The following is a 12,774-nucleotide window of genomic DNA, read 5'->3' on the forward strand; positions in this document are numbered from 1 at the left end:
TTGTGATTTCAGAGAGGAGTGGGGTGCGAGCAGAACAGGGCAAGGGGGGCAGTGGGGGAGATGATAACGATATGATAGTATAGGGTTGGGGGGAGGGACGTGGGTGGGTATGTGGGTATTTAAAATGAATGATCTATTCTGTTGTACAGACTGATATCATTTCTTATGTAAAAAAAAAATCAAAATGTCTAGTTGTGACACTATGTTTAGATACCATAGGGACAGGTTAGTAAACCTGCGCCTGCCACATACTGTTATTTTAAATTCTTCTGTGTATTTTTGTTACATGATCATTTCTGTCTATGTTTGATTGACCTAATAATGATCCAAACATTCCTGTTCCCCGTTATCTGCAGCACTTTGTCTTTGGTTTTCCATTTATACCTCTCTCTTAGTCTCACTTACCAGCAGTAGGAGTAGAGGAACCAAAAAAAAAAAAAAGATGATGTGACAAATACAATTGTGGATATTTTTGTATTTTTGTCCTTATTTATTCATGTTTGTTCATCTCACTGTTTGATTTCCTAATTTATTATTACTTGGATATTTATATGAACAAAGCTGTTAGGTCAGTTGAATGTTATTTATTACCCTCTTGTGTGTTCGTAAATGGGGCAACATTTGAAGAAAAAACGAACTTTCTTTTATTTTATTTTTGTCTGACTTTAAACAGAATTATGTGAACATTGACAAGGCACAAATTCTCTTTTCCCTGACCTCTCTGAAGAGGGAAAGAGAACTTGTGGGAACTCTTGAGAAAAAAGAAAAAAAAAAAGATTTACCAGTAATTTAAGAATGTAGACTTAGCCTCTTTTTGGAGAGGGAATATGCTCTTCTATCGATATTTGTCAGTTTCATATTATTGTGTGTGTAGGCCAGGCCTGAGGAGAAGGACACCACAGATCAGTCTACTTCTTCTCTTTGTAAATAGACAAACAAAAACCTTGGGGGTTGATTGTCTTCTCAACCATGCTGGGGATTCCTGCTCTATGCTTTTAGCTTGTATTGCTGTGTGCATGTCAAACATGAGCTTTTCTTTGCATGGCTTTAGTGTTAATGTTCCATGCCAAACTCACTCCTTCTCTCAGCCTTCATCAATTTTCTCTCTCTCTCTCCAAAACTACCTTTTATCGTTTTTAAATTCCCCCTCTGTCCTTTACTTTTCACCCTCTCTGCTTTTATTTCTGGCCTTCTCTCTTTTTTTTTTTTTTAATTGTCCCCTTGCTCCTGCTTATCTTTCCCTTCCTCCTCCTCCTCTTATCTTGTGCACAAAGTTTTTGAAAGATGCTTCCTTTTACTCTGTACCTCTCTCTGGAAGGCTCTGAGGTCTGGGCTCTCTCTCTACCTGTAAGTGGAAGAGGCACAGGGAGGGGATATCAGTACTACAAACACAAAGCAATACCCTATTGTTCACCCTCCTTTCTGTTTTCTACAATGGGAAGCTAGCAGCACTAAGGACATCCAATGATTCTGAGGCCCAGAGCGGCCTTTTGACAGAGCAGGAACAAAACTGACTGATGTAATCCCCATATAACATAACTGTGAGCATCTTCAGTGCTGAAACAAATAAACTCATTCAGTTATGGTGTGTTTGTTTTTCTTTTTGTACGCATATGGGTAAGTACAGGCTTGAAAGTAAATATTCATAGTGTTCTAAAGCTCTTATAACTTCCCAACTTCCCTGTAAGAATGTATTTTATTTACTTTTTTATTGCACATGTAATGACTTCCATGTTGTAGGTTTGTGCAATTGCAAGTCTGATGTTTTCTTCATTTCAGGTGAGTCTATGTCAATTCACACAGCAAGATGGCAATGAAACGGTTTCAAATAGTTTGCACCAGTAAACATGACAGCGTTTGTTAACCAGATTTATTACAATAATCAGCATTAAAACAGACTTTATGTAGTCTAAATCCCATGTTGGATTCTGCTGCTGTACCTGTGTAGAAGCATTAAACCTCAGCATACATAAGCTTAATTAACTGTTAAGAGTGTACCTGGAAAAACAACAGCTACACAAAAGCAACTTTTTTTTTTTAAAACAATAATATTAATAATTTGCTTGGATTACAAACAAAATAAAAAGGGAACACCCCTGTTAAATACTCTCACATCTTTTTTTCTCATTAAATAGAAAATGTCCATCCCACTCTTCAGTAAGTGTTGTGTTTCTCCGTTCGTACTTTTCTTTTTAAAAACAGAAAATAAAAACATACTGTTACATAAAAAGTACATTTGTTAATCCAGAGCTTACATCAATGCTGGAGGCACTGAGTCCGCCTCCTTCCTCCCACTCTGCATTATTAGTTGAAATGGGACGAAGCCAAAAGTCCAGCATGGCCGCCTCACTTGATTCTTCAATAGATGCTTCAGTCTGTTATCACTTTACATAGCTTCATTCAGAACCAGGTGGGTGCCATTGATCCCAGTCCTCCAAGGAAATTATTTATTTTTGCCAGTTTTGCCCATTAGAGGGCAGCAGTGTTTCATTATTGAGAGTTGCCACCTGTTGCATCCATCTGTTGCTTCTCCATTAAAGCTTCCCGAGCCTTGGAGAAAAAGCATCACATTGTCCAGTTTTCTTCTTCATACACATGCTGTACACTGCTACAAATGTCAAGATGGAGTGCTTGGCACAAAATATGAAACACTGAATTGTCCAGAGAGCAAACTCTTAACTGCTGCCAAATAATTCACTGATCTGTGTCCCACTGTCAAAGTAATGTGGAAGTTGCTTGTTACCAGAGCCAGGATCGGATGTAACTAAGAAAACATCTGTACTCCAGCTCTGTAGACATCTCTCTAAAGATCGGATCCTGTGTCAGTGATAAGATGAAACTTCCGCTCCGACGCTGCCAACATTCCTCCACTTATTTCTGTCCTCTCTCTTCTCAGCATCCATCCTGTTATCCTCAGACTCGGGAGGTGACGTAGAGAGAGCGTAGCCGTTGAGCCAGGGTGGCCTCCAGCTCTTCCAGAGGTGAGTCTCCCCGGCTGTGAACCAGCGTTGAAGTGGAGTTGTTCCCTTGTCGGGCCGCGGGGGGTCCCAACAGCAGGGTCCTGAAGCCCTCTCTCTCCAGCAGAGCAGGCATCTGCTGTAAGAAGTAACCCTCACAGAATGAGCTCAACTCCAATGAACCATGGGCCTGGAAAAACAGAGGACAATAACACGGTCATGTATTCTTACCACATAAAAAGATATAGATTTTCAGCATATAATTTAGACTGTTTATCATGTACCATAATGTCTTTGATGCAGTAAATTGGATTTCCCAATTGGTGTGTGCAATTAAAACCCTCTCAATTAGGATACTGAAAATATATGTAAATATGGAAGATCTGTTTGCATTTTAACATGAACCATCTCTCCTTTTGTGAACCTCCTCAGCTACTACACAGCTCTGCAATACAATAAAACTTTCTGTATTTATTTACATAGGTCATATAACAGAACAATATGAGCCAGGCTTCTTTGTGTGTGTTACCTTTGCTGTCTTGTAGATGCTGACTGCATTATCCAGGTTGATGTGATGAGAGCAGATGAGTTCACAGTGTCTTTGTAGTGCCCCCAGCTGGAAGAGACTGGCAGCTGACAACAACTGCAGGAGAAAACACAAGCAAATGTTGACACTATAGATGCTCTGCTATATGACAAGAACACACAGACAACTAAAGCATGGAAACATTTTTTGTGTTTTGAGTGTGGCTATGTATACTTTGCTATTACTTTATATAACTTTTTTGCTCATCATCTTTGGAAAAACAGACAAATTAACACTGACAGAACAGTTCCTAATAAAAATATATATTTGAAAGTAATTTACTAGAAAATAAAGGTGAACACTGAACTTACTACACCAAGTGTTAAACACTGTCTGAACTCTACTTCCTTTCCAAACTTTGACTTGCTGTACCACTGTTGTGTATGCAAGCAGTTTTACATTTAGATTTATGTAACAGATCTTTTCAGGTATGTTTACACTTCCAGTAAGGTTTTGCTGTGAATTTGTTAAAAATTGAGATTGCAAATTAAATTTACTGTAAAAACCCCTTTAGTGTAGCAAATACTTCAACATCAATGACGCAATTTATATCCAACAGTTGTTTACTATGTAAACACTGTACACGGCTATCATATGTTCACTCACTCTGATCCAAAACACACACTTTGCTGTGCCAACAACTTCACAAAAAATCTGTTTCTAAGGTGTTAAATCTTTCACGCAGCTACCACAGAAGGATTGATATCTGTTTAGTGATTCTCACCTCCAACAAGTCAGGCACGTTGGTTTTCAGTGACTCGGTTCCTCCACAGTACAGGTATGACATCATCATCTGCAGATAGGTCATTTAGGAACAAATAAGTACAGGAGTGCACAAGGATGTATTGTGTTTTGTCATACAATATGCAAATATGTCTTCAGTTTCTCCCCCCAGTCATTGTTCGCACCATAAATGAGGGACTTTTTTATTGGGGTGGGGGGGTGAAAAGTATATCTGTATATACCATATCTGTTACCTGGAAAATGTTGTACTTGATGTCACAGATCTCAACGTCCTTGCTGGGACTTCCATCTGGTCCAAAAGATGCCAGCAGAGACTTGAATCTAAAAACAAACATTGTCATTAAAAAACCCTTAAAGATTTTTTTAAAAGACCGCTGTGTCTAAGTAGGGTAATGTGTGTCTTCTGTCCAGTGCGAAGCTGTCTGTACTCACTTGTCAGAAGCAGTGATCAGCAGCACTCTGTGGCCGTAGAACGGTTTCCCCTCCACCACAAACGTCACGTCTGACATCTCCTGGTTATTCAGGAAGTGGGGGTCTGCAGAAAACCACATCAGCACCTCCTTACAACTCCATTCACTTTTTGCCAAACACAGAGCTTTCTTGTAACAGGGAAATCAGTCTGGTCACGATTAGCGGACTGACATATAATTAATCAGGAACTATTTATCATTTAAGTACATCTTCAAGCAGAAATGCCAAATATTTGTATTTGTCTTATGTTATACTAAACTGACTGTTTGATGACACTGCCTTGGCTTTAGGAAATTGTGGTGGGCATTTGTCAGTACTTTCTGAAATTACAAACTAAATTATTAATATATAAATCAGCAGATTAGTCACTAATGAAAATAATTTTAGCCCTTCAACCACTGAAGAATGTCAACATAAAACCATTACAGTCTCCCTCTCTAAAGCACTGAGCTGTGTCTGTTCATGTGCATGCAAGAGAATCATACTTTCCCTACCCAGCTGTGCTGAAAGAGTTGCCTTCATCTCAGGGACGGCTGGCAGGGGTGCTGGGCCAAAACAGTGACTAAAAATAGCCGCCAACTGCTGGATAATGGCATCATTCTGGAAGAAAATGAACAGGGAGGAGGACATTATATCACAAGAAAACTCATTCATTCCTTTTATATGATTGAATAATGATGTCCATGAAGTTGAAAACAGGAGGAGTAAGACAAGCAGACACATTGAGGTTTGAGTTTGATGGTACCTTGGTAGTACGTAGGATACTGAACATGAGGGGCAGGCCCATGGTGACCAGCTCCTCGCAGTAGTCCTCTTCTCTGATTGTGTTGAACTCTCTGAGGAGGGACAGGGTGACCCCTGCCCTGGACTGCTGCTGGGCACAACGCAGAGACTCCAGCCACACGTGTAGTTTCCACGGCACACCTGGTTACAAAGAGGGGATTCGTTTTTTATTTGATTTTCAGAGTAAGCACAATTTGAAAAGTAAGCCCACCCTCCTCTTGCTCTCTGATAGTTACCCATGGCTCGGAGCTCCATGGTGACGTCCAGGTAGCCGTGCTCAGCGCTGTAGTAGCTGGCCTCTTGCAGGGCCTTCATCCTGGCCTTGCAGAGCCTGGGTATGCCAACCTCTGGCATGGCCCCGGGGCCAGAGGAAGGGGTAGGGAGGGGGGAGAGAGGGAGGAAAGGGCAGATCCCGGCCTCTTCACCCTCCACCCCCTCAGCTAAGATCTCCTCCAGAGACAGGACGTCCTCTTTGACTTGCTGGGGCTGAGTCAGAAGCTTTCTCAGCACGTTCCTGACATGATAAATGGGAGGATGAAAGAGGGCAGGCGAGGAAGGAAAGAAAGAACAAAGAAAGAAAGCACGAAAGCATTAATACATATCTAAACTGCAAAACATACATACAATTCTGTGACCCTGTGTCCCCCTCACTGATTACATAATCTGTCACCCTCGCTGGGAATGTGAAGTGTTGAGTCTACATTGCGTTCACACATACACACAGTGAACAGGTGGAGAGAGGTTTATGCTACCAACTGGTGTACACAGACAGATGGACTCAGAACAGAAGGAGACCCTGAACTCGCTTTTCATAGCCTGATACTTCCACAGGCTTCCATTTCATCACATGATAAAAGGAATGAATCTCTTCCTCAAAGCTCAAATGTGGGCTCAGGTCAAGTATGGTAATGGTGCTGAAATAGTTTGTATTATTTCTTTCTTCTTGGCAATTTTGAGGCTAAATGCTTGCAGTCAGTCAGCATCTGTGGTCAACATACTGTTTTCAGGTCAGACTGAGAAGCACATACCTGTGTCCATGTGCGGCGGCATGACTGAAACAGTTCATGTCTTCATAGAGAGAGGACGTAAGGGCATTTCCATCGTGGGTCTTGGATAAGGGGTCAGCGCCTCGTGCTAGGAGCAAACTCACCATCTCATAGTTGCCTGGGAAACACAGTAACATATAGTCAAATACATACAGAGATAGCTCCCAAAGACATTTAAATATGTTTTACTAGCATCCCACTGAGATTTCTGAATTTTTTTCTGATAGTTTTCTTATCACTTATTTTAAAAATACATTAGTGTACTTATACTCTAGAGATCTGCTTTCTTGTTTTATGATGCTTACTGCAGCAGCAATTATTTTTTAGTAAGCTTAAGCTTTATTTTAAAGTTTTATCATACTTTATTTTGCATTTTCAAATGAGAACACGTTCATATTGAGCACTATTTACATGCTGTCATTGCTGCTATGTACAGCATGTGTCTCTTTTACTACAGCTATGTGTGGCTTTCAGATGATCCCACAGAGGAATGCTGCCCAGTGGCTTCTAAACAACCACAGGCAGCACTCTGCTCCTCACTGTGCCTTCATTTACCCTCTCATTTCCTCATCCCTGCAGCTGATGTGTCATTCACAACTCAATCCTCTGTTACTCTTGGTGGTCTTTTGGAAAACTAACATCCTACTGTATTTGTAATATGTTAGTTGTGAGAGTCATTACTAGCCATTTTGCTAAATGTTACTATAAGACTCTCATTCATTCATCTTTTCCTCCTCTTGACCCTCCTACAGGCTTGCAGCCTGTATAATTTAGAGATAAGTAGTAATTTCACTGCTGTAAATCAGATCAGAACACAGACCTACTGTAAGTAAGATCATTCTCTAACATCAGCTGCGCCTTGTGTTGTACTGTGTGTGAGTATGTATGTTCATGTGTGTTTGCCCACCTGCTGCTGAAGCCAGCTGCAGCGGGGTGTCTGCCGTGCTCTCCTGTCCATTGCGGACTGCGGCCCCCTCCACATTGGCCCCTGCATCCAAAAGGAGCTGTGGAGAAACACCACATCTGTTATATTAAGCAACGTTTGACATCCTGTAACTCATTTATGGGCTGACCTCTGACCTCACATTTGTCAATCCACTTTTGAAAGGATTAGCATCATATCCACAGTTAGCTCAGGGCCATGTGGGACAAACCTACATTTATTGTGCACATATACGGTAGCAGGACATTTCCCCTTCGAGTAAAAAAGTAGCCCAGCCAGGCCGCATGTAAAAAAGATGCATTTCTACTCTAGCTACATCTGGTGGGTTTTATAAATGTGTGTGTGTTTTTTCCAACCTGCACAACAGAGATGTGCCCGTGCAGCACAGCGAAGGTGAGGGCTGCCCAGTGTCGACTATCGGGATGCACAGAGGGGTGTTTTGGGGAGCATGGTGGAACCTGCCAGCATAGGACAAATCAGTATTACACACCAAGATTATAACTCTCAAGAAAGCACAAAATATCACATTCATTACAGCCTCCTAAAGTAGCCCCATTCCCTGTGGGTAGCTGTAGAAGTATACATAATGTGCAGCATTTAAAGAAATCAGTCCATCTGTTGAAATTGTTTAAGCATATGTACCGCCACGTCAAGGTTGGCCCCAGCATCGATCAACATCTGGACTAAGGCCTCATCTCCAGCTGCGCAGGCATACATCAGAGGGGTCATTCCCTGAGTGATGAGCAAAAGAGTGCAATGAAGAGATGAAAGAGGAGCAATAATTTATGAAGTGGTGCTTTAAAATGATTTTTAGGTGTGATATACCGCTGCAATATTCCACTCAACACACATCATATATAAGTACCTGGTCATCCATGCTGTTGACCCCATCTGGCCCTAGCAGGTCGATGGCTTGGCCTATGAGGTCTGTGCGTCCGCAGTTGAGCATCCGGAAACCTAAGTCTAGATGGAACTTGTCTGTGGCGGCTTTGGAGTCCAGGCGTTTGAAAGAGCTGAAGCAACACTCAGGCCTGATGGAGACAGACACACAAAGAGAGTAAGATAATGAATGACCAGTTGACCCTCAATTTGTGTGGGGTAACTAGAACTAGACTAGGGTCTGAGAAGACACGCTCCTGTTCTCTACATTTTGTATATTTGCATCTGGTACGTTTCTTTAAAGATAATGGTACACTTCATGAACAGGTTAATGAGCCACATTACAGTCAGTGAACACTCAATGATCTGTCATGTGCAGTTTGTAATTATGTGTTGGTGAGAACCAATTAAATTACAAGCCTATAGTTCGTGAGTTAAAGGAACACGCATCTGGAGGCACAACACTGTCTGAGCAATTACATTTCGTTTCTTCCAGCTAATTAGATTGACCTCATAAACACACATAAGTTGACATAACGCTGGAGTCAAGGAAACTAAAATTAGGTATTGTCTGAACTGGTAAGGTTGAGAAAAGCTCAGAAAATGTGCTGCTTCTTTTTGAGAGCTCATAGTGCAGTGCATACTTCGTAAAAAAAAAAAATCCAACAAGACAATCATAGTGACTGTTAAGTGTGTGTGTGTGTGTGTGTCTCTCATTTACTTCAGCTGTCTTGGTTCACAGTCCAGTCCCGGAAGGAGAAGCCGGGCGGTCTGCCTGACATCATCGCTGTCCACCAACAGACTCTTGCGATGCTCAGCGTGAACTATGGCTACCCTCATCCACTCCATCAGAGGTGGCAGTAGCAGGAATGGCCTGTGAAAAAAAAAAAAGATAAATAACTCAACTTCTATGATGGTTAGTACAAATCTAACAGTAAGGTAGGTATACAATCCAGCCACTTCTTTGGCAAACCAGTGAGTTCATAAGTTCTCTCTTGCATTGGCCCAAATAAGTCCCTGTGCTGAGTGGGAGATTTCTTCAACACTCATGATTCAGTTATGTTTAGGGGGAACTCATAAACTGACTTCAACCAGATGACTTATGTGTGTCTGGCAGTACTTCCCCATCACGCTGACCAGTGCATAGTGAGTCACATTAAGCACACCCACACACACACACATATAATCACTCCTCAGAGCACCTCACTTCTATGAATTACAGATTCTTGCCAGCTTTTACACATCATATACAGTGGCATTCTTCTTTAAAGTCATCATACATGCAGGTACACACACTCAGATAACAGATGTATACATATATGACTAATGAGTGTTTATATGTTGGTTGCCAGGTGGTGCTGTCTAACATCAGCTTTCTTTGCCAGTAAACTATGACCGGAGATGAGAACAGAGCAGTGACTTAATTTGCACTGTGGTTTGATGAACAAAATACTGAAGTGGGTTCTGAATAGTCAGCCTTTTTTTTTTAAACCAGCTATAACAGTATATACTACCTAAAGGAGCTGAACAAAGGTGACGAAACAAAAAAGCAGATAAAATGCTAAAAATAAACATGACAGACACAATTGACCTGAGCCTGAGGGAGCAATAGAAAATGTCATTAATCATGGAGAAGCAGTGAAGTAAACATGAAAAGAGGAATTAAAGAGAACAGAGCATTAAGGCCTGTTGTGGTATTTGTGAATGTGGCATTCTGAAAGTCATATGGATTATTTGTTTGCTCTCTTTTCCTTTCTTCATTGTCCTCTTCTCACACCTATTCTTCTAAATCCCTTTAGAAAATACTGGTGATGGGGCTATCTGCAACGCCACGTCTAGCCAGTTATCTGGCATTAATCCCTTCTTGTCTGTGCCTTTCTCTCACCATATGTGCATAGAATGTGCCTGTAAACAATGACACATTATTGTGAGTGTTATTGTTGTTTACTTTTGATCCTATGAAGCTTCAGTCAGAATGTGTTAATGATTGTTTGAACACTGCTTGTGTTATCATGAGTTACTAAAGCTGCCTTTCTCCTGCTGTGGTGTTATTCTTAGCAGTGATTTCACCTTTGTTGTGAGAAGACTCAAACACTCCAATGCATATCATGAATACAGATGGAGGCAAAGGCAATGAGAAGTATATCAGCATATAGCACTCTTGAGTTCATGCTATAGGGAATGTAGTTGCTGTTAATGAGCACTGGGACCCCTGCAGTGCCATTTATTCTCCTCTCTGTGTTTACTTTAAGCAGCTACCTTTCCTATAGAACTCCTTCTGTACAACAGCACTCTCTCTCATTCATCAGTGCTTCGTTAATAATGTATAATGTAAAGTGGATCTCCACTTTATCTGAGGGTTTCAGAAAGTGAATGTCAGTCTTTTTAATACTTTACTTAATGTAACATGTACCTTAATTCAACAGCCAAATACATACAATGATACTCTCTCATTCTCTCACTCTCTCTCTCTCTCTGTATATATATATATATATATATATATATATATATATATATATATATATATATACCCTTTATCAGGCAGTGATCAGTCAGGAGGAGAGGTCCAGCTGTCACTCAGCCGTGACAGTTAACAAGCAAACAAGGGGCTGGCTGGCTGGCTGGCTGGCTGGAGTACGGGGGAGGAGGAAGGAAGAATGGTTAAATGGAGCTGATGTGGTGTGGTTGGGGGGTTGAGGGGTAGTGTTTGGGGGAGAGCTGAGAGAAGGGGGTTGGGTGGCAGTTTTTGGCAGTTTGTGGAGTGGAGTGCCGTGGGTGTTGATTGCGAAGAAAGCCATGTTTCTGAGGAGGGGAGGAGCAGTGAGTTTAGGAATCAAGGTTTATACCTTCGTTAATGGCCCCCACTCAACACAAATTGGGCTGTGTGCGTCTGTTCATCCATGAGTGCATTTGTGCACGTCTCTGTGTCTGGTCTCCTGAACGCCATGAGGCATCCACCCTGCTACTTTACTGCACGGTTGCTTCTAGGCACGCACACAGCACTGGCACTAATCCAGAACTAAAGCAGCTTCAACCGACCGTATCTAGCTTTTAACACTTAACGCTCATTGATCCATCAGAGAGATTTTCTCTGTCCTTCACTTTATCAATCAGCATTTAACAGCATGTGTTTACTGAGAAGAAGAAATAATAATTTAAACAATCCAATTTTTGCATAATAACCAAATCCTGTTTTTCCTTTCCTTGCCTGAAATAGTGGTTTTTCAGTAAAATACTTTCAGCTGTGTTCGTACACAAATTAACCTTTAATGTCATATCAGTGTGTGTGTGTATGGAGGCTCTACACAAAAATGTGACTCAATACAAATCAACTGAGGCCATATGTGTGTGCACACCTTTGCCAGTGGCCCATGACTGCAAACAGATGGAGCATGTCTGTATCATCAACCACATAACTCTGGCCCCTATCCCACAATTCATCTCTCCTTTCCTCAAACCCCTCTCCCTGCATTTCAACTGCTCGCTCCCCCCATACATCTCCCATCTGACCCCTGTGTCTGGGTCATGCCCCTCAGCCTGAAACACAAACTTCAGCTTCGCCAGGGAGCGAGTGTAACATCAAAGCCAAAACACCCGTTATCACTGAAACTAGATAGCACTTCTGGCTAGCCTACTGACCCGACATGCTAAGGCTACACACAGAGAACAGCAGGATACAGACATACATGCACAAACTTTTACTACCACCTGGCTGGTCATAAAATGACAGTCAGCCCAAATTGTCAGGTGTCTTTAAACTCTAACCTGTCCGACATGAAAAGTAAAGCTTTTTCTCCCCAGGAGGCAACATCACACAAGCGATACTGGCCCCATATGTCCTGTGTGTCCTATATCCTGAAGCCAGTGTGATTGAGCTGTAAGAAACTTCAATCAGGTCTTAAAGCAGACCCCATCATAGACTGCTAAGGGTCAAGGTTAACCACTGATCTAGAGTCAGATTACTCTCATAAAGGCTCCATACTGGGGGATGTAACCATATCTGATGTATCTGTGGTTAAAAGTAAGCTCCACTGGCTACTTCTTATCACAGTAACACATCTATCCATTAGTGCTGCCCTCCATCTGCTGAAGGAAGCTAAGGGGTGGGGGTGGTCTGTTTAGCAGAGTGTTTGGACGTGCTCTTTTTAGGTGGAGAGACTAGTGATTTTACCATTAAGTAGATTGGTTACTTTCAGCACTAATAAATGTATATTTCTACACTGTGGCTTAAAGAGTGGAAGGTGAATGTAAAAATAAGTAGACACACAGACTCTGATGGCCACCCTCCCACACTCTATGTACTCTAATACTTGAATATAAGATCATCACTTACAACTGAACACCAGCTTTAAAGGATCATAACAA

The 12,774-nt window shown here is 41.6% G+C and overlaps 1 protein-coding gene across 2 annotated transcripts in view; it reads right to left on the reverse strand.

Moving 5' to 3' along the window:
* Positions 1-1,855: 1,855 nt before the first annotated feature.
* Positions 1,856-12,774, reverse strand: part of abtb2b (ankyrin repeat and BTB (POZ) domain containing 2b) — a 45,040-nt gene continuing 34,121 nt past the window's right edge. For both annotated transcript variants that reach the window (XM_018664114.2, XM_051073459.1), the window contains 14 exons: positions 9,131-9,283; positions 8,396-8,561; positions 8,173-8,262; positions 7,887-7,988; positions 7,495-7,591; positions 6,570-6,705; positions 5,778-6,055; positions 5,504-5,682; positions 5,253-5,358; positions 4,720-4,822; positions 4,521-4,608; positions 4,268-4,336; positions 3,487-3,600; positions 1,856-3,147 (listed from right to left, as the gene is read on the reverse strand). In XM_018664114.2, the coding sequence (XP_018519630.1) occupies positions 2,914-3,147; positions 3,487-3,600; positions 4,268-4,336; positions 4,521-4,608; positions 4,720-4,822; positions 5,253-5,358; positions 5,504-5,682; positions 5,778-6,055; positions 6,570-6,705; positions 7,495-7,591; positions 7,887-7,988; positions 8,173-8,262; positions 8,396-8,561; positions 9,131-9,283 (1,915 nt within the window). In that variant the 3' untranslated portion in view covers positions 1,856-2,913. The remainder of the gene's footprint in view (positions 3,148-3,486; positions 3,601-4,267; positions 4,337-4,520; positions 4,609-4,719; positions 4,823-5,252; positions 5,359-5,503; positions 5,683-5,777; positions 6,056-6,569; positions 6,706-7,494; positions 7,592-7,886; positions 7,989-8,172; positions 8,263-8,395; positions 8,562-9,130; positions 9,284-12,774) is intronic.

Source organism: Lates calcarifer, linkage group LG10 (genome assembly GCF_001640805.2).
Source record: "Lates calcarifer isolate ASB-BC8 linkage group LG10, TLL_Latcal_v3, whole genome shotgun sequence".
Classification (NCBI taxonomy): Eukaryota; Metazoa; Chordata; class Actinopteri; family Centropomidae; genus Lates; species Lates calcarifer.